Source organism: Podarcis muralis, chromosome 15 (assembly GCF_964188315.1).
Source record: "Podarcis muralis chromosome 15, rPodMur119.hap1.1, whole genome shotgun sequence".
Lineage (NCBI taxonomy): Eukaryota > Metazoa > Chordata > Lepidosauria > Squamata > Lacertidae > Podarcis > Podarcis muralis.
In genome coordinates this window covers 12,489,271-12,515,002 of record NC_135669.1, presented here as the reverse complement: position 1 = coordinate 12,515,002, position 25,732 = coordinate 12,489,271, and the positions used below count along the sequence as shown (strand labels likewise).

General features: G+C 46.7%; 1 protein-coding gene across 11 annotated transcripts in view; it reads left to right on the top strand.

Moving 5' to 3' along the window:
* Positions 1-25,732, top strand: part of ROBO3 (roundabout guidance receptor 3) — a 417,871-nt gene that overhangs the window by 331,964 nt on the left and 60,175 nt on the right. For 6 of the 11 annotated variants that reach the window (XM_077919499.1, XM_028708796.2, XM_028708793.2 and 3 more), the window contains 5 exons: positions 9,265-9,422; positions 12,012-12,132; positions 14,231-14,369; positions 17,450-17,577; positions 20,454-20,465. In XM_077919499.1, coding sequence (XP_077775625.1) covers positions 9,265-9,422; positions 12,012-12,132; positions 14,231-14,369; positions 17,450-17,577; positions 20,454-20,465 — 558 coding nt within the window. The remainder of the gene's footprint in view (positions 1-9,264; positions 9,423-12,011; positions 12,133-14,230; positions 14,370-17,449; positions 17,578-20,453; positions 20,466-25,732) is intronic. The other 5 variants (XM_077919498.1, XM_077919501.1, XM_077919497.1 and 2 more) reach the window with 1 other exon arrangement.

Below are 25,732 nucleotides of genomic sequence, written 5' to 3'. Positions count from 1 at the left end.
TTTTTATTTTTATTTTTTAAAAAATGAGATTGAAAACTATCGCTATAAAGAAATAATGAAATGCGTTTTAGCTAGTTGGAAAAATAAAGTAGTGTAACAAGAACGGCTGGAAGTGAAGTCACTTGGTGGGTGTCCGTGTGGGGTAGGTGTGTAGGTATGTTGATATGTACAGTATAGGTAGGTATTATATAGAGTAATGTAGGTATCTTTTATGCTATGAAAATTAGGTAGTGTGCTGTGTAAATGTATATGTATGTGTTTTATATGTTAATAAAATAAAAGGGGAAAAAAGAAAACTATCACAGATAGTAAGCAGGGATCAACCTTTCTGCCTAATAAGTGCATGTGTGTGTGTCGCAATCACACACACAATCACACACACACACACACAGACATTTCAAAGAGGTGGCTTTTTTTAAAGGCAGGGGGAACATTTAAAATTAGAGTCCACCGCACACAGTTTGAAATGGTGCAATCCACTTGGCCACCCCATTCCAGCCTCATTTTTTCCTTCATGTTCTGACCAAGCCTTAATAGTAATTCACGGAGCTGTGTTTATCATTCAGTGTCAAATACGTGAACCTTTCCGCACACAAAACATACAGCGTTGGACGTGTGGACGTTCTCTCTGCGGTGTATGATCTGCAATGGCCATAGCCCAGTTCTTGTGATTGGTCAGTGTAGATTCTCTGTGTGCAAAGTAGGAACACAGCAGCACGCCCCACCCTAAATCTAGGAGGGCCTAAGGGGCGGCGGTACTGTTGTGGCAGAACTCTAGGGCAGATGGTTATGGCCCATCCAGCAGAATGAGCAGGAGGTTAGCAAAGTAATACACATTATACATTGCCATCTAAAGCAGTGAGACCATTAAATCCAGAGTCTAGAATTACCTGTATGCAGCATCGTGCACTACATCAGTCAGAAAAGCTGTAGGAGGAAGGGCAGATCAGAGTTTGGCAATTGCAGAAGGATCAAGGCCATTTCATCGCCTCTTCCCCAAGCAGCTGGAAGTTCCAGGCAGCCTCTGCTGGCTCAGTTTGTTTCGTTCAAGAGATCGCTGGAGACTTATAGCAGTCCCTATAAATAGCTTTTTTATTTTACTTTAAAAAATACGAAGGGAGAGAAGGAATTATAGGACTGTAGGTCCAGAGCAGGCAGCGTGAAATCCAAGAATGTGGGTAATCTCTGCTAAAATCAAAATGCTGCTCTTAAGAATGGGGTGGGGTTCTTTTTTAGCTGTCTGTCACACAAAATGGAAAGTGGCTTGAAAAAATAACCAGTGGGGAAAAAGAAATGAATGGACTTTGCTCTGTACAGGTGAGTTTTTTGGAAGACATGGGTGCAAAAGCATCCTAGAAAAGCGTTGGGATGATGTTGGATTTCAAGGTCATAAGCAGATAACAAAGATGCAAAGGACTCCAGTTTTAATCATTGTGTAGGAGAAGGACATTTACCTGGTGTTGCTTGCATGACAAACTACACCTGCTGAAATTCCCTGTTCTACCCACAGCTATTAACTCTTTTGTCCTACTCAGATTGACAGCTCTTCTGTCGGCAAGGACAAATTAATACTGGGTCCAGAGTACAGCACTATGAAAACCTCTCCTTCCTTCCTTCCTTCCTTCCTTCCTTCCTTCCTTCCGTCCGTCCGTCCCAGCATATTGTCTACTCTGACTGGCAGCAACCAGTCTGGCAGCAACCAGTACCTGCCACCTGGTACTTTTAACTGGTGATAAGAGGAATGACAGTAGCCCAGTGGTGGAAGGCATGCTTTGCAAAGAAGGGACATTTTTCTATCCCTCGTGTCTCCAGTGAAATGGACCAGGTAGGAGATGGTGGAGAAATCCTTGGAGAGATGCTGCCGGTCAGAGCAGGTAGCATTCAGCTTGATGGACTCAATGGTCTGAATCAGCGTAAAGCAGCTTTATCATTGTTCAACAGCCAAATCTCACTTGAGCTTTCCATTGCAGCAGATGTCAGATTTAGTCCTTTAGTTTCTTAAAGGGTTGGATTTTCAACTTTGCTCACTCCTTCCTGGTTAGGGTGGCCAGCTGTAGGAGAAGACAGGGCTGTTGCCCATTCAACAGGACATTTCTGTAGAGGTAGCTTGTCATTCTCTTCTACACCACTGTTAAAGGTGCCGGAACCCTGTCTTCTTTCTACAGTACCCGATTCCTAGAACAGGACTCTGCCAGAGTCGGCAGCGTGGTGTAGTGGTTAGAGTTTTGGACCAGGACCAGAGAGACCAGGGTTCAAATCCCTGCTGAGCCATGAAACTCACCCAGCGAACTTGGGCCGGTCACCATCTTACATCCTAACCTACCTCACAGGGTTGTCGTGAGGATAAAAAAATGTGTAGAACTATGCTTGCCACCTTGAGCTCCTTGCAAAAGAAGGCAGGAAATATATGCAATACATAAATACAGTGGTACCTCTGGTTGCAAACGGGATCCGTTCCAGAGGCCCGTTTGCAACATGAATAGAACGCAACCCGCAGCAGTGCGTCTGCGCACGCGTGGGTTGCGATTCGCCACTTCTGGGCATGCATATGCCATTTTGCGCGTCTGCGCATGCGCGAGCGGCAAAACCTGGAAGTAACCCTTTCTGGTATTTCCGGGTCGCCGCGGGACGCAACCTGAAAAAACGTATCATGAAGCAAACTTAACATGTATTATGACTGTAATAGGTTTGGGTCTGCTGGGAAAGGAGAGGTCTAGTACGGATGGTAGAGAAGAACTTCTCACTAAAGTCAGGCCCACTAGTCCTGGCTGCCCCAGTTGGGATTCCACCCCTTACGACCCATTTACATGTGGTTCAGAGACTCACCTGTGGCAGTTCAGAAGTGGGTGCGGGCGCAACTTTCAACCTTCACGGCAGTGGCGTAGCGTGGGGGGTGCAGGGGGGGCCGGCCGCACCAGGCGCAACATCTGGGGTTAGGGCAAATCCACAGGTTAGGGGGCGCAAATCCACGGGTTAGGGGGCGCAAATTACTTGCCTTGCCCCGGGTGCTGACAACCCACGCTACGCCACTGCTTCACGGGCATGCACCACGTTGTGATTAGTGTCACTATCCTTGATCGGGCCACCACAGCAGCAAGTGTAGCTCTGTGTGTGTGTGTGTGTGTGCGCGTGTGTGTGTGTGTGTAGCAAATGATCTCTCTCTCTTTTTACGGCATTTCCGCGCCCGGGTGTTTCCAAAGCCAGCCTCCTCGGCAACGCTCTCGGGTAGCGGACATCAATATTTAATAAGCAATATATCCGTATTTTATTGCTCATTACTGGCAAGATTATTTCAGTATATTACTCTTAGATATGAATATTTATGGTGTATTACTCGGCTCGAAGTTAAATGGCTTATTGACACGCTATTAATGTCTGGTAAGCACCGCTTTGCTCTCGCTCCCTCTTCTGCTAAAGTGCCCATGGGCGGGGCAGGTTTGGGAAGCTGTCAAGATCCTGGCGCTTGTGTTCTTCTTCTCTCGACGGCAAACATTGGGAGGAAACTGCGCTCTAGTCCAGTCCCAGTGGGGCTCACCTGGTGGTGGCGGAGAAATAATCCAGACTCCACCTTGATTAGGCTGACCAAATTGTCACAAAAGAGTTTGCAAGCTTTTGAGTAGTGCAGAAGTCTTCATCAGGGTGGGAAAACCTTTATTAGTTCAGGGGTCACTTTGTTTGTTTGCTTGCTTATTGCCCAGTGGGTTGGACTAAATGACCCCTGAGGTCCCTTCCAATCCTATGAGTCTTTGACCAGATTTGATTGTCTGCATCCTTCACCCTAAGGTTCCAGGGAGGGTTGCAACATTAAAAACAGTTTAAAGTGAAAATGGGCCACCATGGGGTGTTGCCTGCAGAAAGTCCCTAGGGCCAGATGGAGGGCCTTGGAAGATTACATAGCTGTCAACTTTTCCCTTTTCTTGTGAGGAATCCTATTCGGAATAAGGGAATTTCCCTTAAAAAAAGGGAAACATTGACAGCTATGAGATTGCTTCTGGCACTTAAGCCCCAAATCTCCCAGCCATGTTCTGTACACACACACACACACACACACACACACACACACACACAATGGTGAAATTTGAGCCTATGCATATTGACCACTGTGCAAACATGCATGCCAAACATTTAATTTGATAAATAATAATGCTGTTGGGGTATTGCTTTCGTTTGTTACTATGTATGCATCTATTGTAAACCTTGGTGTGATCCTTGATGAAGGGTGGCATAGAAACCTAATAGATACACTACTACTCATAGAAACATAGAATCATAAAGGGGGGGTTATTGAGTTGCCTTTGCTTTTATTAAGTATTTTGTGTTTTTATATTGCTGTTTTGTGTTGTGAACCACCCTAAGATCTGTGGGTAAAGCGTGGTATATAATAATAATAATAATAATAATAATAATAATAATAATAATAATAATAATATGACACAGTCCTGCCCTTAGCTGTCAGACATTTGGGAAATGTTGCCTTTTTAAATTAGAGGTTGGATGGCCAGCTGTCAGGGATGCTTTAGTTGAGATTCCTGCATTGCAGGGGGTTGGACTAGATGGCCCTTGGGGTCCCTTCCAACTCTACATTTCTATGATTTTATGCAAATATTCCTTGTGTGTCTCCGGTTCTCCAGTTGGTCATGGTTTCTTTTGGCAGTTGTCTCTGATGAACTCCAGCCAGGCTGGTGCACAGGACATACTTAAACTAGGGAGTTTGGCTCCCGGTGATGTCCACCAACGCGTATGGTTTTAAAAGAGGGTTAGTTAAATTCATGAGGGATAAGGCTATCAGTGTCTACAAGCCCATGATTACTATGGTCTGCCTCCACTGTCGGAGGCATTCTGCCTCTGAATAACATTTGCAAGTGAGGAGAGCACTGTTGCGCTCAGGCCCTGTCTGCAGCCCTTGGGCCGGAAACTGTGAGAAGGTAAAAGGTAAAGGACCCCTGGATGGTTAAGTCCAGTCAAAGGGGACTCATCTCTCTTTCAGGCCGAGGGAGGCGGCATTTGTCCACAGACAGCTTTCCGGGTCATGTGGCCAGCAGGACTAAACTGCTTCTGGCGCAACGGGACACCGTGACGAAAACCAGAGTGCACGGAAATACCATATACCCTCCCGCCGCAGTGGTACCTATTTATCTACTTGCACTGGCGTGCTTTCAAACTGCTAGGTTGGCAGGAGACACTGTAAGAACAGCATACTGGACCAGATGAGCCTTTTACTTGATCTGGCAAGGCTATTTTTACTTCCTTATCAGAAAGCAGGCAGCTGACTTGCCTTCCTCTTCCTCGCCTTCTTTCCAAGGATTGCTTCCACATGTGCCTCACGACTGTGCCGCTTGTCAGGTGTCCGGAGCGAGAGGCTAACTCTCTGGGATCGTAAAGTCTAGCTAAATGAATTGTTGTTTCTGCCGCCGCCGCTGCTTCCCCTCTTTCAGCATCCGCTGCTTATGTGCATTTTACAAGCCGAGGACATCTCCCCAATGCAATAAATAGCCTCTGACAGGCAGTTGTGCAATAAAGCCCTGACGGTTCCCTGTAATGGTTATAAAACGCTGAATTATTTGGGCGAGGAGCAGCTGATTAGGGAGCAACTCAGAGGCAGGATAATTAGTTGTGCAGTGGTAAATACAGGAGGCAACCTAAGAATTGGTGAGTTAGGGAGTTCTTAATAATTCAGAGGCACTCCTGGGGCAGTAGAGATACGAAGCACTGAGCTGATGTGCATTCTAAGGGCTCCAGTTGTGGGGAGATGCAGTCCATCCATCTTTTTCAACCACAGGTTTGGTGCTGATTATCACGAGAAGCTGGTGCTCCTAAGTTCCAATCATTTTTATTTTTTAAAAAAGAAAATCTTCCTGAATCCTATCATACATTCTCCATTGCTAACCCAATTTACAGCACTGGATTTTGGGATCATGTCTAGAATACAGATTTTCTGTAGAGTTGCCAGCAAAGTTCACTGAGCTGAGAAACAAGACTTGGCGATTATTAACTCAGAGGACGGGAGAACATTGGAAGCTCCTGAATTCTTCTGCAGCTCTGATTGAAACCTGAGCCGGAGAAGATTTTCCAGCTTAGTCCTGCACAGATGAGCTGCTTCTGGGGGTACTGCTACTGGGGAGACAGAGGGAACAAGGTGTCCTGGCCCCAAGGTATTCCACAGAGGGTCACCTCAGTTTACTATGTCCAACTCTTCAAAGCACTTCCTTATGTAAAGCAACAGAGAAACCACTCTGTTTTTTTGCACAAGGAGTGCTTTGAAAATTTCCCCCTAGGAAGAGTTAAGGATATTTCAATAGATTTGGAAATTGAGCTACTTTGGGGAGTAATTCTGTTCTTTGCCAAGTTAACAATGTTAGAAACTCAGATATGCAAGTTGGGTACCAAATGGTTCCTTAAACCAGGATTACCATCAGCAAAACAGAATGCCTTGTTGCCATTATTCAGTACCACTTTTTGGTTCCTGAAATTCATTCTGATTGTGCAGATAAAATATCATGGATAGAATCCTACAGGAAGTGTTGCTAGTGTGTGAAAACAGTCAAGATCCAAGGATGCCCAGGCATGCACCTCCAGGTGGTGGAGACGTTAGGCGCCATCCTGGCACCTGGGCATCTTCACTTGATCGTAAGTGGCCGAAAGCCAGGTGCAAAATGTGTCTGGCACCTGGGGAATTTCAAACGCTGCAAGCCAGCTTGAGCCAGAGGCAGCACACCCACCTCTCGTTTCCAGTCCCGCAATCTGTGTCCTTGTGGCCAACAAACAGGGTGAATTCAGAAATATAGACAGTAATTCTATGCATTGTGCGTCCAAAACATTCGGGGGTCCAGTCTTGTTACAGTGAACCATGCCATTTTAACATCAGGGTTACAGTGGCCCAGTGGGGCTACCTTTGAAAAGTGCTCAGAGAACATTGACTGATTCAAAATTCGGCAGTGCAGTTGTTGAAATGGACCCAGTGCACGGATCACATGACACCGGTCTCAGCTATCCGTAGGTTCACTGGTGCACTTCAGAGTTTTGGCTATAACACTGAGGTGAAAAGGATAGGATGGTGTGGCGATCACACACAGGGCCCCCAGACGTTTGATGGTCTATTGACCCTGTGCTGCCACTGCGATTGCTTTTTTCGCTGCCACCACCCCATATCTCACGGGGACACACGGAGTCCAGTCAGTTGTTAACATAAACAAATAATCAAGTTTATTTTTAAATGCAGGAACAAGCTTATGGTTTCAGTTAATTTTTCTCTTGTCAGTTTCTTATTCTTAGTTCCTAACAACTCCAAACTGATTATTCTAGCTATCTATCTGACTCCACCTAACAATTCCTCTCACTCTCTCACAATACAACTCTAGCAACCCACACCTAAACCTCCCTCTTCCTTCTTCAACTCCCAAACCTCAACTGAATTGACTCTCAAAACCTCCCACTCTAACTTTTACTCCCCCCTTGCATTCTCACTGGCCAATCACATCACACCCATTTTAATCCTTTCCTTATGACCCATCCTAGAAGGCAAACGCCACAAATGGATTCGAACATGGAGCATGAGAAGCTGCCTTATACCAAGTCAAACTATAGGTCCTTCTTCCTCAGTATGCTTTACACTGACAGGCAGCAGCTCCATAGATATTGAAACAGGAGTCTTCCCTCTCCCTATTTGGAGTTGCTGTGGATCGAACCTTGACCTTGTTTTTGCAAAGGCTGTGCTTTGCTACAACCCTTTCTCTTGATGCTCCTTTGGGTCTGAAGCTTTTATAATCTGCATCCGTGGCACCAACTGTTGACTAGTTCGGCAGGCAACTCTGCACTGGAGAGGATGCTATTTACCGCAGCCTTGCGTCCGTTTGGAACCCGTGTCCCAAGAGATGACGCCTGCTGGCATAGGAAGTTGGCGTACTGCACTTGGCAAAAGTGAGGTGTCTTGCCCAGGAATCTTAGCGCATCCCTCCAGACCATATGGCAGGGCTGGCCCTATCGGGGCCGAGTAGCAGAGGGAGCAGGTGGCAGGCTGGGCGTTGTTTCCTGCGTAGGAGTTGCAAGTTCCTGCTGCCCTGAAAGCCAGGGCCAAATACGAGAGAAGAAATGAGCTGAAGGACAGCAAAAAAATACCACTGTCCTGCCCTGTGTGTAAAATAGTGGGGTCAGTTATTGCAAACAGGTAGGGAGTCTTGTATCCACAGGGAAGGCTTTGCTAATGGTTCTCGATTTGGGGGATCACCTGGGATTGTAAACCTGAGAATCGTAGTGACCCTGATCTTAGGAGTTTTCTCCTAGATTGAAAATGTGCCGGTTTTGGTCTCTGGCTGAGATGCCCATATTCTGCTTTACCATCATTATCCGGCACTGCAGTCCTTTCAGGCTTCTTCATGCTGCCACTGCCAAGGTTCTTTCCTCCTTCCCTTCAAGCTGTTTCTTGGTGCACATGATGGCTGGGAGAAACACAGCATGTGAACCAGGGGGAGAGGGATGCTTCGGAGTAAAAAGAATATTAGAAATTGGGGCAGAAGAGCCAACGCCGTAACCAGTAACACTAACACAATAAACCCCATGTCTGTTGCAGCCAGTGTCTTTGGTGAAGTGTGATTGGTCTGTGGAATCAGCTGACAGAATGGTCAGCTGACAGGGCTACGTGTGGCACTACAGGTACCCTTGAGGAACCCGGTTCAGTCAGCAAGGCTTATAGCAGAATATAGTCCTTGTGACACAGGAAGTAAAGCGCCAATGCATGGCCAATGGGAGCCCTTTCAGCTATGGCTGACAAGGCTACCGCTTGGTCTTTCGTGGTTTATCTGGAGTTGTTTCATCATTGGCTGAACTGTGCTCCTCATGGGAGCCATTTATGCTGCAGCATTTAGCATTCCAAGGACCAATCAAGCTTCACCAAGCCTTCTAAGACTCCAGCCTTGGTCTTAAGTCTCAGCAGCTTGTCACGTTATTTCTGTGTGATTCTCCTGTTGCTGTGCAAACGGCAAGGATTGATGCCTCCAGCAAGAAGATCTGAATTTGTTTTGTCTGCATCTGATTTAGTGTGCATGTGCATGCACACACAGAGAGCTTTTCTCCTGGGGTATAAAGGAGCCCGTGAGAACCCTTGTGTACAACAGAGAATTAATTCCAAGTGTGAACAGGCGCTTTTTAAAATGTGGTGGTGGAACAACCAAGGAAGAAAGGAAATCTGCAAGTGTCTCTGCGATGCCTCATCCTGTTTTTGTTATTTCCCCTTAAGGGGACCCTCAAACTCTTCTCTCTTCCTTGCAGTCTTGCGAGATGACTTCCGCCAAGCTCCCAGCGATGTGGTGGTGGCAGCGGGCGAGCCAGCTGTGATGGAATGCATCCCACCCAGAGGACACCCGGAGCCCACCATTTCCTGGAAAAAGAACAACATCCGCATCAGCGATAAGGATGAGCGCATTACGGTGAGACTGAGGGAAGCCCCCCTTGAAAAAGGCAGCCCTGTACCTCCTTTCAACCTAAATAATTTCTGTGGGTTTTGCCGTTCTGTTCAAGGCTGAGAACCTTGGAGGAAACATAGGAATCTGCATAATAATAATTGGCCCATCTAACTCCACATTGTCTACACTGACTGTCAGCAGCAATGCAAGGTTTCAGATAGAAGTCTTTCCCATTTATACCTGGAGAGACAGGTGGTGCTGTGGATTAAACCACAGAGCCTAGGACTTGCCGATCAGAAGGTTGGCCATTTGAATCCCTGCGTTGGGGTGAGCTCCCGTTGCTCGGTCCCTGCTCCTGCCAACCTAGCAGTTCAAAAGCACATCAAGTGCAAGTAGATAAATAGGTACCGCTCCGACGGGAAGGTAAATGGCATTTCCGTGCGCTGCTCTGGTTCACCAGAAGCAGCTTAGTTATGCTGGCCACGTGACCCGGAAGCTGTACGCTGGCTCCCTTGGCCAGTAAAGCGAGATGAGCGCCGCAACCCCAGAGTCGGCCACGACTGGACCTAATGGTCAGGGGTCCCTTTACCTTTACCTTTACCTTCAAAGCTTTTGTTCTACCGCTGATGCTACGGTCTCTCCAACCACCTGCTACCTGATCTTTTCAACTGGAGATGCTAGGAGCTTGGACCTTCTGCCTGCAAGGCATATAGCACTGAGCTTAGGCCATGACAGGCAAAACATCCTGGACAGGACATAGTAGAACTGGATGCATGGTTAGGAGGAGCAAGCAGGTAGCCTTGAGCGTTGATGGAGTATTGCCTAAAATTCCACTGAGGTCTGAAATACTCTTGCAGGAAAATGTGCGATCTCAGTTGGTTCTCCCCAGAGAAGGTCACTCCGTTTTTATTCATTTAGCAGGATTTATATGCTGCTTCATCACCCCTAAACCTCTAAGCGGTTTAAACAGAATATAAAATGTCCACTAAAACACATTTCTTAAAATCAAACGTTAAAAGCAAGTTAACCTAAGCATTTATCAAAATGTAAGTGAAACCAGCCATTGTTACTTCCATTTTGATTAATGCTTAAATTAAGTGTACATCGGGGTGGGAACCCTCAGGCCCAAGGGCCAAATTTGGCCCTCCAGTCTTCACTTTCTGGCCCTCAGATTTATTCCCAGCATGCTCCACTCACTGGCCTTGATTCCCGCCCTAAGTGTTTTTGCCTGGCTGGAATGTGTCCTTGAGCTCTGATGATGCCTCTGGATTACCTGGATGGAGGATTGAGACAGGTGCGTAGAAACCAACCTACTGTGCAAAGGTAGCATTGACATTTGTTACTCTCCAGCGACGTTTGACTCCGGCCCTGTCTACCACTTGATGTGGCTCTCAGAAGGTTCTCCCAGAAAGAGATATTATGGACCGTGGGCTAAAAAATCCCCAGTTCTCTCACCTGATATACATAATGAAATTGGATGTGTGGGCTCGCTTACTTAAAAGGAAGCCTTTAGCAAACAAACCGTATGGCAAAGGTGTGTGCCTGAAATCTTTGGGCAGGGAGTTCCAGAGGCACACACTCCGGTAAATTTCCGGGGAGGCGTATCCCTCATTATGGAGGATGGATGGCGGCTAATAGATTGAGGTTGAATCCTGACAAGAGAGAAGTACTGTTTTTGGGGAACAGGGGGCGGGCTGGTGTGGAGGGATCCCTGGTCCTGAATGGGGTAACTGTGCCCCTGAAGGACCAGGTGCGTAGCCTAGGAGTCATTTTGGACTCGCAGCTGTCCATGGAGGTGCAGGTCAGTTCTGTATCCAGGGCTGCTGTCTACCAGCTCCATCTGATGCGCAGGCTGAGACGCTACCTACCCATGGACTGTCTCACCAGAGTGGAGCATGCTCTAGTTATCTCCAGCTTGGACTACTGCAATGCGCTGTATGTAGGGCTACCTTTGAAGGTGACCCGGAAACTACAACTAATCCAGAATGTGGCAGCTAGACTGGTGACTGGGAGCGGCCGCCAAGACCACATAACACCAGTCTTGAAAGACCTACCTTGGCTCCCAGTATGTTTCCGAGCACAATTCAAAGTGTTGGTGCTGACCTTTAAAGCCCTAAACAATCTCAGCCCAGTATACCTGAAGGAGCGTCTCCATCCCCATTGTTCAGCCCGGACACTGAGGTCCAGCGCAGAGGGCCTTCTGGCAGTTCCCTCACTGTGAGAAGCAAAGCTACAGGGAACCAGGCAGAGGGCCTTCTTGGTAGTGGCACCCGCCCTGTAGAACGCCCTCCTACCAGATGTCAAAGAGAAGAACAACTACCTGACATTTAGAAGACATCTGAAGGCAGCCTTGTTCAGGGAAGTTTTTAATGTGTGACATTTTAATATATTTTTAATCTTTGTTGGAATGCTGCACAGAGTAGGGAAACTCAGCCGGATGGGTGGGGTACCAATAAGTTGTTGTTGTTGTTGTTGTTGTTGTTATCATCATTATCAGTGAAGTTCTCTGCAAGAGGAAGTTTCCCAGGGGCTGCCCCACCAATACATTGGCCTGGGAAGCTCGTTTGTGCGGCTGTCTCTAAGCAGGATTTCTTTTTGGCCCCTCTGCTCTAGATCCGAGGTGGGAAGCTGATGATGTCCAACACGAGGAAGAGTGATGCTGGCATGTACATCTGCGTGGCCACCAACATGGTTGGAGAACGGGACAGCGAGCCCGCAGAGCTGGTGGTTTTCGGTACGTAGGAGCAGGAATCTGGCAGGGGAGACGGGAATCGGACGGAGAGGGAAAGGGAAAGTGGAGTTCTCAGGGTCAAAAAGGAAGGGGGAAATCCACAAGGAAAGATCTGTGATAAGTTCCCCTGTGAGTTTTTTTCTATTGCTTGGAAGCAGCCAGGGAGGGGTGTGAGAATGAGAGCAGAATGGTTAACTTTCCCCCCTTTATTTATTTATTTTTTTTTAATTATTTTTTAAAAAAATAGATTTACAGTGGTACCTTGGTTCTCAAACTTAATCCATTCTGGAAGTTCGTTCCGAAACCAAAGCATTCTAAAACCAAGGTGTGCTTTCCCATAAAAAGTAATGCAAAACGGATTAATCCGTTCCAGACTTTTATAAACAACCCCTAAAACAGCAATTAAACATGAATTTTAGTATCTAACAAGACCATTAGTATCTGGGGAAATCTGGAGAGCATTTTCTTCCATTGAAAATGAGTCTGCAAATGCCTTTACTCAAAGCCCAGACCTCTTGCTTGACTATTCAATTTTACTTTTTAAAAAAAGCAAAAACAAAAAACAAGTCTCTGGTCCTCTGGAAATATAAAGAAAATGTGAGCAGGCTGGATTCTACCCAATTGCTCGTTACTACTGGAATCAGTGATGAAGGGCTGAACATTTCTCAGTTTTTTTATTTTTCTGTGGAAAACCTTCAGTTTCATAAGGTCGTTACTAACAATGAATGGACACCAATTGCAAACAACAATATTACACAAGCATGATAGTATCAAGTTTGTTGCTTTGTTTACTGAACACAAATAAAATGAACATGCTAAATTAGATCAGTCTCTAGGGAATCAAAAAAATTTCCCATGCAAACTGAGCATTTTCCCATGAAAAGTAGTCTTGTATCAGAAAGCCCATATCACAGGCTGGAATGCAGCCATCCCACAATTTGTTGTTTGGTTTTGAAAGTTTTCTACAGCATTGCAGCTGGCTATTTTTGGTTGCAAGGCAAGTTATGTTGCTTTGCGGACACTGCTGCTTTGGGGTAACTCAAGTACAGTGCTATCCATCTTCAGTGTTTCTGTGGCAGGAAATATCTTCTATCTGAGCGAGTCCTGTCTTAACCTGATATTGCAATTCTGTGCGCCCTTCTTGGTGCCAAGGGGCATCCTGTGGGCTTTTTGATGATTAGAATACAGAAGTGTCTAAAGTTGTCTATTAAGCCAGGACCACCTCCAGGGGACCCCGTGCAAAGGGGCCTCTTATGTTGGTGGGGGTCCCCAGGGCAGGAATATCATCATCATCATCATCATCATCAAACCTTTTATTGGCATCACATTGTTGTTGATGTTGTTCAGTTGTTTAGTTGTGTCCGACTCTTCGTGACCCCATGGACCAGAGCACGCCAGGCACTCCTGTCTTCATTGGCATCACATCCAAAACAAATCAATACAGAATTACCACTTCCCCAGTGGCACAAAACATTTGCTAAAAGAAAGGAGGCAGAGCAGTCTATGGTCACATCTCTAGGTCTCCAGCGAGATCAGACATCTGCAGTGTATTTTGACAACAAAAACCAAATAGAGATATTTAGCCACTAACTTGCTGAGCTCCTGATCATTCCCCAGTAATAGAAAATGTATGACCTCCAACTCTGGTTTCCATTTGGGGATACAGAGTTGATCTAGAAATTGCTGACGGGTATATAGTTTACAATTAAGAACCATACGAGCCCAGAATCCAGAACCTACCACATCAAACAGAGTTCATTCCCAGGTAGATGGGGACGCTTTAATGGGTGGAGACCGCCCAGGGGAGAACATTGAGATGAGCGCCCCTGAACCATCTCATGAACTACTATCCGAGAGGGCACCCTCTATGTGGAAATACTCGCGGACCACGGCCTGCTGACTGCAAGAACAGTGGGCAGGAACAGCAACAGCACTCCAGAGGCAGCTAGGAACCATCATGGTCATTTCCCACAATGCAAAGACTGGCCTAGCTGAATGGCAGACTTCAGCGCTGGTAGACCTTGTGCAGGTCAGCAGTGGTAGGTTTGCCTCTGTTCTGGTCCTTTTCCTCAAACACCATTTCCTGCCTGTGTCCTGACAGAGCGACCCACGTTCATCAAGAGGCCCATTAACCAAGTGGTGCTTGCTGAGGACACCGTGAATTTCCACTGCGAAGTGCAGGGGGACCCTGTGCCCACATCCCGGTGGCGTAAGGAGGAAGGGGAGCTTCCTCGAGGGAGGTAAGTGGCGCCTTTTCACCTTCGGGGCTTGCAGGATGGGCAGGCGGGTAACTTGCAATCCTGGTGGGAGATAGTAGACTGCAAGTTTGGGCTGGGCTGTTCCTTTGCCACACACTGACCCAATGGCCTGGGGCCACCCAGCATCTCTCAGTGCCATTCCCCATCTCTAGAACAAGGTCTGTCAGCCACCTTGCACTTGAAAAGAGCTATGGAAATTGCTGGCAATAGCAGTAATGGCTAGGAAGAGATTGAGGGCCGGATCTGCTTCACCACGGAGCCGACGAAAGGTCACTTCTTCGCACTTCCAAAAGGGTAAACCACAACACTGTTTTGGATACCCTCGTCTTGGTTGGCGATGAGCTATTCTGTTTAATTCCCCGGACAATGAGCCTGACAATGCCTATTAGCGCAGGCGATTGCACAAGGTGCTGTGCAATTAAAGAGAGAGCCATCTTTATCTCTCTTCCTCCTCCCCGCCCCCAAATGTATCAATGTGAAAATGAAGCGCTTTCTTTCTTTCTTTTTTTTAGACAAGGGTTCTGATAGAGAAGATGCTCCCATTTGGCGAGGAGAGAGATTAGGTTGCCTGCACCACTGACCCTAAAAATTCGCTTAAGATTGTTAATATGGTTAATGTGGCATAGAACATGAAGAGGAGAGCTCTTTTTTCAATTCAGTTGATAGTTCCTGGGGAATGTGGCTATTTAGGAAGGATTATCTTGTGGGTTTAGTGTTTCCAGTTCCAGTGAACACTTGCAGTTAAGAAAAAGGAAAAAAAGTCTGTATATTAGTTGTTGCCGATTGTCACAGAGAGGAACCCATAGCATACAGAATGTGGCATGTGGAGTTGTATTTATTTATCCATATCTAATACTACATTTATATCTCTCTTTCCCTCCAAAGTGCTCAGGGTGGCATGCATGCTTTCCCCCTTCCTTATTTTAACATTACAACGACCCTGTGAGGTAGGTTAGACTGAGAGACAAGCGACTGGCCCCAGGTCACCTAGTGAACTTCATGGCTGAGTGGAGATTTGAACCCGCATCTCCCAGGTCCAACCACTATACCACAAACACTGCCCCAATGTATCTGTCACAGCAACCCTGTGAGGTAGGTTAGGCTGAGAGACAAGCGACCGGCCCCAGATCACCCAGTGAACTTAATGGCTAAGTGGAGATTTGAACCCGGGTCTCCCAGGTCGTGCTCCAACTCTCTGGTCACCGCACCACACTGGCTTTTGGCTTGAGAGAAGCCATTGTTCAGTGGTGGGGCACATGGTTTGTATGCAAATGGCACTCAAAAGTTGTGACCCCACATCCAGCTGAGCCTAACTCTAATAATAATAATAATAATAATAATAATAATAATAATAATAATAATAATTTTATTTATACCCACCCTCCCCAGCCAGAGCCAGGCTCAGGGCAACTAACACCAGTAATATTACAGGAAAAACATAATGGGTGGGGGGGAGAACCAATTTAAAATACAGGAGGTACACACATTACCTTGGATGGCTATCATTCCTGTTTGTGTCTTGAGTCGTGAGGGGTCACTGGGCTCAGAAGTGGATTGGCAGGCTGAGATGGACTAGGAAGAAGAAGAACAGGGGGGTGATATTGGGAGTGGGGAGGGCTGAGACTGGGGATCAGAAGCTGGAAGAGGCAGGTACCTACTTTCTCCCAGGATATGGCTGCCCCAACTGAGGAAGCCCCCACTGGGGAAAAGAACACATCAACAGAATCTGTAAAAGGCACCAGTCAACAGCTAAGGGGGTGGGGGGCGAGAGGAACTAGAGGCAGAAGGAGAAGGCACAGCCTGGTCACCTAGGGTGCAGTGCACCCTCCCGTCACTGTGATCACGCACATCCTCACTGATGCAGTTTGCGTCAGCGTACTCAACAGACTTACAAGGCACAACAAGAGTCTTGCGAGTGAGCTTGTCTTGCTCCATCTTTAAAAGCACATGTGAGTGGAGGGTGTGTGCGTTGACTTTCTTGACCAAAGAAACAGAAACAGACTTCAAGCGCAGTTCAGACTGTACATGGGGGTTTAGATGACAGGATGGAATAAAAGTATAGCAGCCACTTCCTTACACATAGCAATTTGGAGTGTCAGGGGAAAGGTTAGGCTAAAACCCTTCTTGACATGCTAGCTTTCTGTGCGCAAGGCTAGGCTAAAATTCTTCTTGACATGCTAGCTTTCTGTGAGCAAGGCTAGGCTAATGTCAGAGACTGGGCAGAGGAGGAATGGTGGAGACTGCCTCCCCCATCCTGACCCTTCCAGGGAGAAGGAAGAGGAAGACAGTATAGATCAGGCATAGGCAAACTTCGGCCCTCCAGATGTTTGGGACTACAATTCCCATCATCTCTAGCTAACAGACCAGTGGCCAGGGATGATGGGAATTGTAGTCCCAAACATCTGGAGGGCCGGAGTTTGCCTATGCCTGGTATAGATTTACAACAGGAGTTTGAAGGAGGTAGCAGCTCAGAGGCAGATGAGGGGAAAAGCTGAGAAATCATGGCAGAGCCAGAACAACTGACACGTTGTCATTAGAAAGCATTCCAGACCCCCTCTCTCCCAGAACCTGGCGAGTCTTGAAAGTAGGAGAGCAAAGATCTCCAAGACAGAGGGCAGGTAGCAGCACCTGTAGAGGAGACGATGAGAATGAGGAAGAGGGAGAGACGGTGGGTGGAGATTCACTCGGGACAACGCCATTATCCAAGAGGCTGGGTTCTAGAGGCTCTCTCTGTAAAGATTGAAATAAAAAAAGAAAATAAGAAAGTTTTCCCTGTCTTTCCTGGGCAACCAGCTGGGAGCCGCTGACAGCATCCTGACAGCTAAACTGATACGCTAGCTTTATGTGCGCAAGGCTAAGCCAAATTGACATGCTAGCTGTCTGCATGCAAGGCTAGACTAAATCCCTTTGTCCTGACTTTCTGTGTACATGGCTGGACCAACACCCAGTTTCCCCCTGGCATTTTGGTACAGCTGAGACACAAGTTTTCCACTTCAGTTAGAACTGGGCTTCGGTGACGTGACAACTCTTCCATTCTTTTGCTTCTTTCCTTTAATTCCAAGATCGGAGGTCCAGAATGACAACACTCTGCGCATCAGCCGGGTGAGTGCAGAGGATGAGGGCACTTACACCTGCGTGGCAGAGAATAGCGTGGGCAAATCGGAGGCCTCGGGCTCCCTTAGCGTCCACGGTGAGTATGTCTCAATTGGCTGAAGATGTTTGTTGCTGAAGAGGGGGCATTGTGGAGTGTTGGGGAAGGGTAAAAACACATGTCCACTGAGCTCACATTGCCAGGGCAGCTGCTGTATGTAGCTCAGTAGCACCAAATCCAGCAGCAAAAACTAATGCAAACAGAGTCAACTAATCACGACTCAGGGGCACAGGCTGTCGGGAAACATTGATTCGGCAAAAGTTCACCCAATAATTCAAGGAGAAGTGGTTTTGCACATTGCCCCTCACCTCTTTGTTTTTCAGTGATTCGTTTTTCCACTTCATCAGCACATTTTTACCTGAAGTAAGGCCCTCTGAGCTCCGTGGAGTTTTCTCTGGGTAGACACACATAGAATTGCACTTTCAATTTCTGCTTCCACGCTAACTCAGGCTTCTTTTTCTTTTCTTTTTGGGTTTGCTTTCAAATAAAGCAACTTCACATTTTTGCAAGGCATTTTGGGGGTTTTTAAAAGAGAGCAAGGAAAGAAATATAAATGTAGGATATGTTTCCACCAGTATTTTCGGTTTTTAAAAAGGTTGCATTTTTAACAAGCCTGCTTCAGTCACTGCTCTAAAAGTGTGCATTTTTCTATCAATACCCAGTTGCTGTCTGCTATAACGGTAGGCCTAAGTGCACAGAAGGCAGCCATTTTTTAATGGTGGCGCCATTTTGAATTTCTCAATGTGCACCTGAAAACCCATCATTCTGAGAAAAGCAAAATGGTGACTGCCATCCTTCCAGAGCTCTGATTCATTTCTCCCCCGACTACCCAGAACAATGTCACTGAAAAAGTTATTAATTGAAACACCTTGTTTCAAACTGGTTGAACCACCTTCTGATTATCTATGTCATTTTATTACAGTCTACTTACATAATTCTGTCCACCTGAAGTTCCCTTCACATTCTGAATTGTCTGATCTTCTCCATGGAGCAGTGCTCCCAAAGGACAACCTGTCGTTCTCCTGTTCTGGATTTCCAGGACTGTTTTATTCACATTACTAAACATTCACAGTTGGTCTCAGTTTTCAGTTGGCCATCTCTCTGCCACCCACCAATGATAGGTTTTTGATGCACACAAGCGCGTAGATACATTAATTGCAGCACCACACAAAAAGAATGGTATGATCATATCAGGATTCCCTTTTGTGCAGTGATTGCTCAGTGTGCATGATGTTTATGTGCTGTAAAATGGAGACATCAGCTGAAAACTGAGGCCAATGTCACATGCGACAATTCCAAAATGAATTGCAGAAATGTTTCCAAGTTAAACTGGAATGCAGGCAGGCTGGAACACAGAACGGAGGGATAGCACATGGAACAACAGAGAAACATTGGACAAAACCCATCCAACTTTACTAAACCAGGCTTCCTCTTCTTCTGAATTTTGCAAATCACATCCTGTAAAAACGTTCCTTCTAACTGCAGCTCGATGCAAGTCAATTGTGTGCTGTAGCACATATAGACCTATAAACTGATGGGTCTCTTGGCAGTGGGATGGGAATAAAATAAAGGACAGAATAAGACACCGTGTGTTTCTAGGCAGAGGGGAAACTGAGCTGCAACCTGCAAAGTGTCGAAGGGGGAAAGCATTCCTGTTCTCTCCCCTGGAAAGTGGGATTAACCGGGAAATGGGGCAAATTTGGCCCTCACTCCCAGAGCATACCTCTTTCCTTATCCCATCAGATGCTTCTTACTGAAGTAAATTAGAAGTAGTTCTTAGAAAGACCATTCTAGTGGGACCAAGCCTACCCCTTGCTCCTGAGAGTGCATGGCAAATCTCCACCGATAAATATCCCAGGTGTGCTTAGTGCATCACTGTTTTCATAGTAAGGTAAGGTTCAGCTCTGGGCTGAATAGTCTTCTGGGAGCCCTCCCCACCACTCATCACTTCCTGAAGCATTGGGGGAGCTTCCTGTTCATATCTGCTGAGCAGGGCCCAATGCCGTCTCTAGGATTGAGTGGGCCCTCAGTGGGCCCTGTTAACAGGGAAGAGGCAGGATGTGCCAATTGAGAGCCCTCGTAGGTGGCATCAGATCTTCTTGGCAAAGTGGAAATGGTAACACGGTTAAAGGGGTCTTAGACCTCCAGCAAATGTCCAGGCTTGCCATTCTCTGGAACTAGCTGTGCCCTAGACTTCTGTCCCAAAGTTTGGCCCTGATGGGTTTCTCGGTTTGCTTCATGCTCTTGAGATCAATGGCCACAGGAACACACATTGTAACTGTAATTTGTTTCACCTATAAGGTACAATAGCAACATCTTGGCTGCGGGTCCTGCAGTTCCTTGCATTCTCTGCTAATTCCCAGCCAGGGTTTAAGAAGATGCACAGCTGCTTATTAATGTGTCCTAGAGCCACATTATTTCCTTACTTAACATACTCAGTTTTTGCATTTTACCTCTGATCTGTCCCAAAGGTTCAAAACAGACCACCCTTCTATAAAAGCCCATAGCATGAAATTGAATTTTATCTGTAATAAAAATCTCAGTGAAGTCTCTGGCAAACCGCAGAAGAATAAAATCTAAACTAAACATCCATCTCCTCTCCCAGTATTAACTCTGGTCACTAAAGCTCAGTCCAAACAAGAAGACTTTATAGCATTAGCAGAGGCTTCTCCAGCTTTGGCATGTCTCTAAAGGGAGGGAAATCTGTGGTTGTAGCATGCCACGGAGTACATCTGTACTTCATATCGCTTTGGCAAAGAGATCGGCTCAGATTTGGCCTTTGGTTAGCCTTGCACTCTAATTCTGGGTCTCCCTACTTGTTGACGCTTTAAACATTCATGCCAGATTAATTTGATCCAACTCATCTCATGCTTTTTTATTTTTTTGTTTTTTTTCATATGTTCTCTTTGGTCCAGTTGGCCCATTCCGTAAGTATTCATTTCATCTCATTAACACTGCTGCATGCTGGGATGACTAAGGGTTGGAGCTCCTTGGTCGGTTTTGTGCATGTGCCTTCTCCCTGCTTTTCTTTTCTTTTCTTTTTTTGAAACCACAGTGAGAGCAGTTTTTGCTGCATGAGTTCTGTGTTCTGGTTGCCCAGTGCTAAAAGGAACTCATTGCGCCTGCTTGTCTAATTAGCCTTGCTTGCCCAACCTGGTGGTCTCTAGAAGTTGGACACCAGCTCCAACCAACATGGCCAATGGTCAAATATATTGGGAGCTGGGAGTCCAAAACAATTGGAGGGCATCAGGAAGTGGAAGGCTGGTCTAGATCTTTGTGCATCCCGCCATCTCCATCATTTCCCAACAAAACAAGGTGATACGGCATTTGGGTACTCTCCAGCACTGTTTTTCTAAGACACTGGTGGCCAAACTTGGCCCTCCAGCTGTTTGGGGACTACAGTTCCCATCATCCCTGACCACTGGTCCTGTTAGCTAGGGATGATGGGAGTTGTAGTCCCAAAACAGCTGGAGGGTTAAGTTTGGCTACCACTGTTCTAAGATAAGGCTAAAATGCCCAATTTACCATGTAATCCTGTGCGCTTGGCATACTCCTTATCTTAACCCCAGGTAAGGATGCATAAGATTACAGACCTGCGTGTAATCCCATGTTTCTCTACTCAACAGTAAGTCCCACTGAGTATAGTGAAACTTACTTCCTGGTACTTGTATGTTGAATAGCTGCCATTAGCGTTTTCATTCCTTTGTGCTCCCAGGATTCAAGTGCCATCTGAACTGGGCCATGTTTTCAGCAGTTGGTTTCTGGAAAGAATGCATAGGATTGTGCTTGGCTTCTGTCTTCCACAATGGGCACATTTCAGTCCTGACTCTCTTGGAATCTTCTCTGTTCTTCAACAAGAATAGCCAATGTGGTAGCCTCCAGGCACTGACAGACTCAAAGTCCCAGGAGCCTCATGAACCTGGCCATTGGCCGGAGATGATGGCAGTTGTGGCCCAGGAACACCTGGAGGGCACCACATTTACTACCCCTCTTCTAAGAAGGATGTAACCTTCCCACTGATAATCAAGTTTCCTTCCCTTGCCCATGTTTTGCCAAGACTTTAGTCAACAGTGATGATTCTCATGGGAAAGGGTTTTTCCTACCACTGTTTGAAGCTAGGTGATTGCGGCATACACTGGATAAAACAAATTGTGTTGGAGATGGTTGCGACTTACCTTTCAGTGAATTTCAGGATTTGCCCAATTTCCCAGTAAGTGAGAGAACTGGACAAATTATAAAAATAAATTCATTTCCTCCCCTTCAAGTGTTCCCAACACATACCGCAAAGTTTCCAGACTTCCTTTTGGTGCAACCCCAAAATTTATGCTTGGAACTGCCTCCCAGACCAATGGTTTGATATCACTTCACTTGCTTCATTCAGAGTCTTCTACAAAACCCACCTTCTCTGCCAATCCTTTGGCACAACCTTTGCACACACACACACACCCAGCACTGCCCCTGCTTTTAACTCACCCTTTAGCTATGCCCAAAGCACATGCAGCTGAAACAACCCCATATTGCTTTCAAGTTTCCCACTTGCCTCGAGTTCCTTTTTCCTTCCCCTGGGGTGAATTTTAGACTGTAAGCTCCTCAGGGCAGCCTGACCATTGCCCTCCATAAAGCACCCTTCACACTGTTGGCCCTATATAAATAACGAAAAAGGTAATTGCAGAATATGAATTTCCCCAGTCTCTAAGCGCTTAGCTGCAATAAAAAGAAAGGGGAGGGGATATCTGCTTGTGAACTAGTACATGGCGCCATGCCTTTGCCTTCAAATGCATTTTTGTACTGTGACATCACTTGTCAGGTCGACAGGCTTGCCCTGCATCTGTGGCTTACATATCCCTAATAACAACCCTGGGAATAGCTGCTGTTGCCCTTTCCTCTGACGCACAGCAGCCCCATCAAGGGCTTATCTTCTCCTTCTCCTCCTTCTACCCTTTTCTTTTTGCCAATAAATCACCCTCTAACAAAGCACGCTTCTCTTCTTGTAGCTGTGAAGATAAGGGCCCACAGGTGAGCGAGAGATGCCAGGTGATAGGAGACGCTGCCTGCCCTGGTCCCCCCTTTCTTTGCTAGGCAGCCAGCAACCCAGTTCAATTTCCTGCCTGGAGGGTGGGGGTGGGGGGTGGCCTGCCATCATCTCTTATCTCCATGCTGAATTTGTGGGCAGCAGGGACCATTTTCCTTAGCCGCCCCAAGGTCGTTCCTGCCCTCTGAGTTTCTTTTTTTATCTTTCCCTTTGAAGTGGGGTGAGGCGTCGCTGGAGGGGCAGTAATGAATTTCCTGAGTCACAATATCCTTTCCATCATCCAGACTCCTCCAGCCTTTGAAGTGGCGCCTGGTGCAGTCCGGGTGTGTGTGTGTGTGTGTATAATCTGGGAAGAGGGCTTTCCCAGCAACCATTAACCAAAGAGCTGAAATGGACCCCCCTCCCTCCCTCCCATTTGCATTTTTATTTGATTGTGGAGCAGGTGGCATCACCAAGACAGCAGGCTGTTGCTCTGGAAGGTCAGAGGTCTCCTGCCTTGCATCCAGGCACATGTTAAGAAGGACCCTGCTCGTCCCCACCCCCTTCTCGCAGCTGAATCTCTGATTTCAGTGCCAGCCAAATGACCCTTCCTGTGGCTGCTGGCTGCCAGGTTCCCTCATAACACACACACATCATTTGGTGAAGTGATTTCCAGGGGACAAAGCCTGACCTTCAGCAAAGGAGAAGTGGCCTTTGCCAGGCCAAAAGAAAAGGCTGGCAGATTCTTTTCCTCACTTCCCTCCCTCCCTCGCAGGATTTATGGACATCAAATGTGGGGAGGGAGGGAGAGGGAGAGAAATGGAGAGAAAGAGAATGAGGTTGTTCCGGACACTGTGACGAAACCTGACCCACATCCTCAAGTTACAATACCCTACACAGACATTTGGAGAAGTGGGCCTGATCCTACCCTCCAACTTTTGATGTGTTTTTTTTTGCGGGGGGGGGGGGAGGATTTGGTTACACACAGTGCTTGCGCCAAGCGTTGGAAAGTCAGCTTGATAAAAATCAGGGCAGGAAACATCCTAAGCACCTGACCACCCCAAGGCTCTTGTACATTTTGTGCTGGTAGTATGGCCCTAAAATTTAGTTTTTCCAACCTTTCTAAGGGTGAGATTTCAGAAACCTTTCAGGTTTCGGAATGTGCTACCTATCTGAGACTCTATCTCACTCTTTTGTGTGTGACTTCATTTATTTCATTCATACACACACACACACACACACACACACACACACACACATATATACACACATATATATAATTTTAAAACAGCCTTTGTTTATGGGTCTCTTAACGTGATTTTATGAGCACGGAAGTAGAAAGACAAAAACTACCAGGTAGTGACAGGATTGGGTTCCCTTGGGGTTGAAGCAAAGGGTCACTGTGTGCTCTCAGATGTTAGGATCTGGAGGCAAAGGAGAATGAGACAGAAGGCAGATCCAATATCATAAATCAAGGCGTGCTAAATATCTTTGTGGCAACTTGGCTGGAGTTTGGGGGACTTGGATATGAGAAACCCAAGTTCAAATTCATGCTCATCCATGATGCTAATTGAGTGACTTTGCACAACTTGAGGGCACCCCATTCAGACAACACTGAGGCTGAGTAAGTGCCACATCTGCACATTCAGTTGGACATCTGAATGGAGCATCATACACCAAGGGATAACTCACCTGCCGTCTTCCAGACAGTGGACTTCCATCACCTTTGACTATCAGTGCCCCATATCTTTGGTCCAACCCAATTACAGTGACACTTTGGTAACTGCTGTCATGATTCATCACTGCTGGTTCCTGAAATAGCAATCACAATTACATGTCTCATGCTGCCAACTTTGCTGCTGTTTCTCTCCACCACTATTTAGCACAGTGACTCTTGTGAGCCAACCCAGGACCTGGAATAGGAGCAACATAGAGGGCAATGGAACTGGGCATTGCTGCAAATTTAACTCCTGTCTGCATAGATCCTGTCTGCAAAGATATAGGGACACGGGTGGTGCTGTGGGTTAAACCACAGAGCCTAGGGCTTGCCAATCAGAAGATCAGTGGTTCGAATCCCCGCAACGGGGTGAGCTCCCGTTGTTCGGTCCCTGCTCCTGCCAACCTAGCAGTTCGAAAGCACGTCAAAGTGCAAGTAGATAAATAGGTACTGCTTCGGCGGGAAGGTAAACGGTGTTTCCATGCGCTGCTCTGGTTTGCCAGAAGCGGCTTAGTCATGCTGGCCACATGACCCGGAAGCTGTACGCCGGCTCCCTCGGCCAATAAAGCGAGATGAGCCAATAAAGTCATGCTGGCCACATGACCCGGAAGCTGTACGCCAGCTCCCTCGGCCAATAAAGCGAGATGAGCACCGCAACCCCAGAGTCAGTCATGACTGGACCTAATGGTCAGCGGTCCCTTTACGTTTACCTTTAGGGGGCAATGGAACTGGGCATTGCTGCAAATTTAACTCCTGCCTGCATAGATCCACACATACGCACCCCTTCCCATGAACCATTTCTGGCGCCAGTCAATAACTATTAAACACCAGGAGGATTTTTCCCCATTCCATGGAAACTCTGCCAGATAAGACTTCTGGATGGGGGAGGGCTGGTTAACAAGCAGTCACACACCCCTTGCGATTAGCATGCGGGTAACCTAGCACTCACAACTTCATTAAAGTAAGGCTTGCAGTGATCAGCATGACAATAGTACACCTGAAGCTCCTTCCCTCCCTTTCTTACAGTGCCTGGTGCCCTATAAATACTTTACAGCTTTGCAAGAGGAATGGGGCATTGTCTCTCTCTCTCCTTCTCTAGGTAGTTTGGGAGGGAGGGCAAAGCGGAGATAAGGCAGGCGATTAGCATTTGTAAAACCCGGTGCCATTTGTCTTGCATTGAGAGGAGAGAAAAGGTTCCAAACCAGGCAGAGGTGCTCAGGGAGGAATTTAAATCTGCAACATTATTTATGGCCCGGTGGCTGATTTAGAGGGTCTTTTTTTCTTTTCTTGCCTCTCTCTGTCTCCTCCTTTCCTTTCTTCCATTGCAAGATGATATCCTTTGCATGCATTTATAGACTGGGTTTTAAATAAATAAATAAATAAAAGTCCAAGCCTATCTGGAAGCACATTAATATGTTTGATTTCCTCTGTGAAGTTATAGCTTGTGTTCCTTTACCATACCCCAG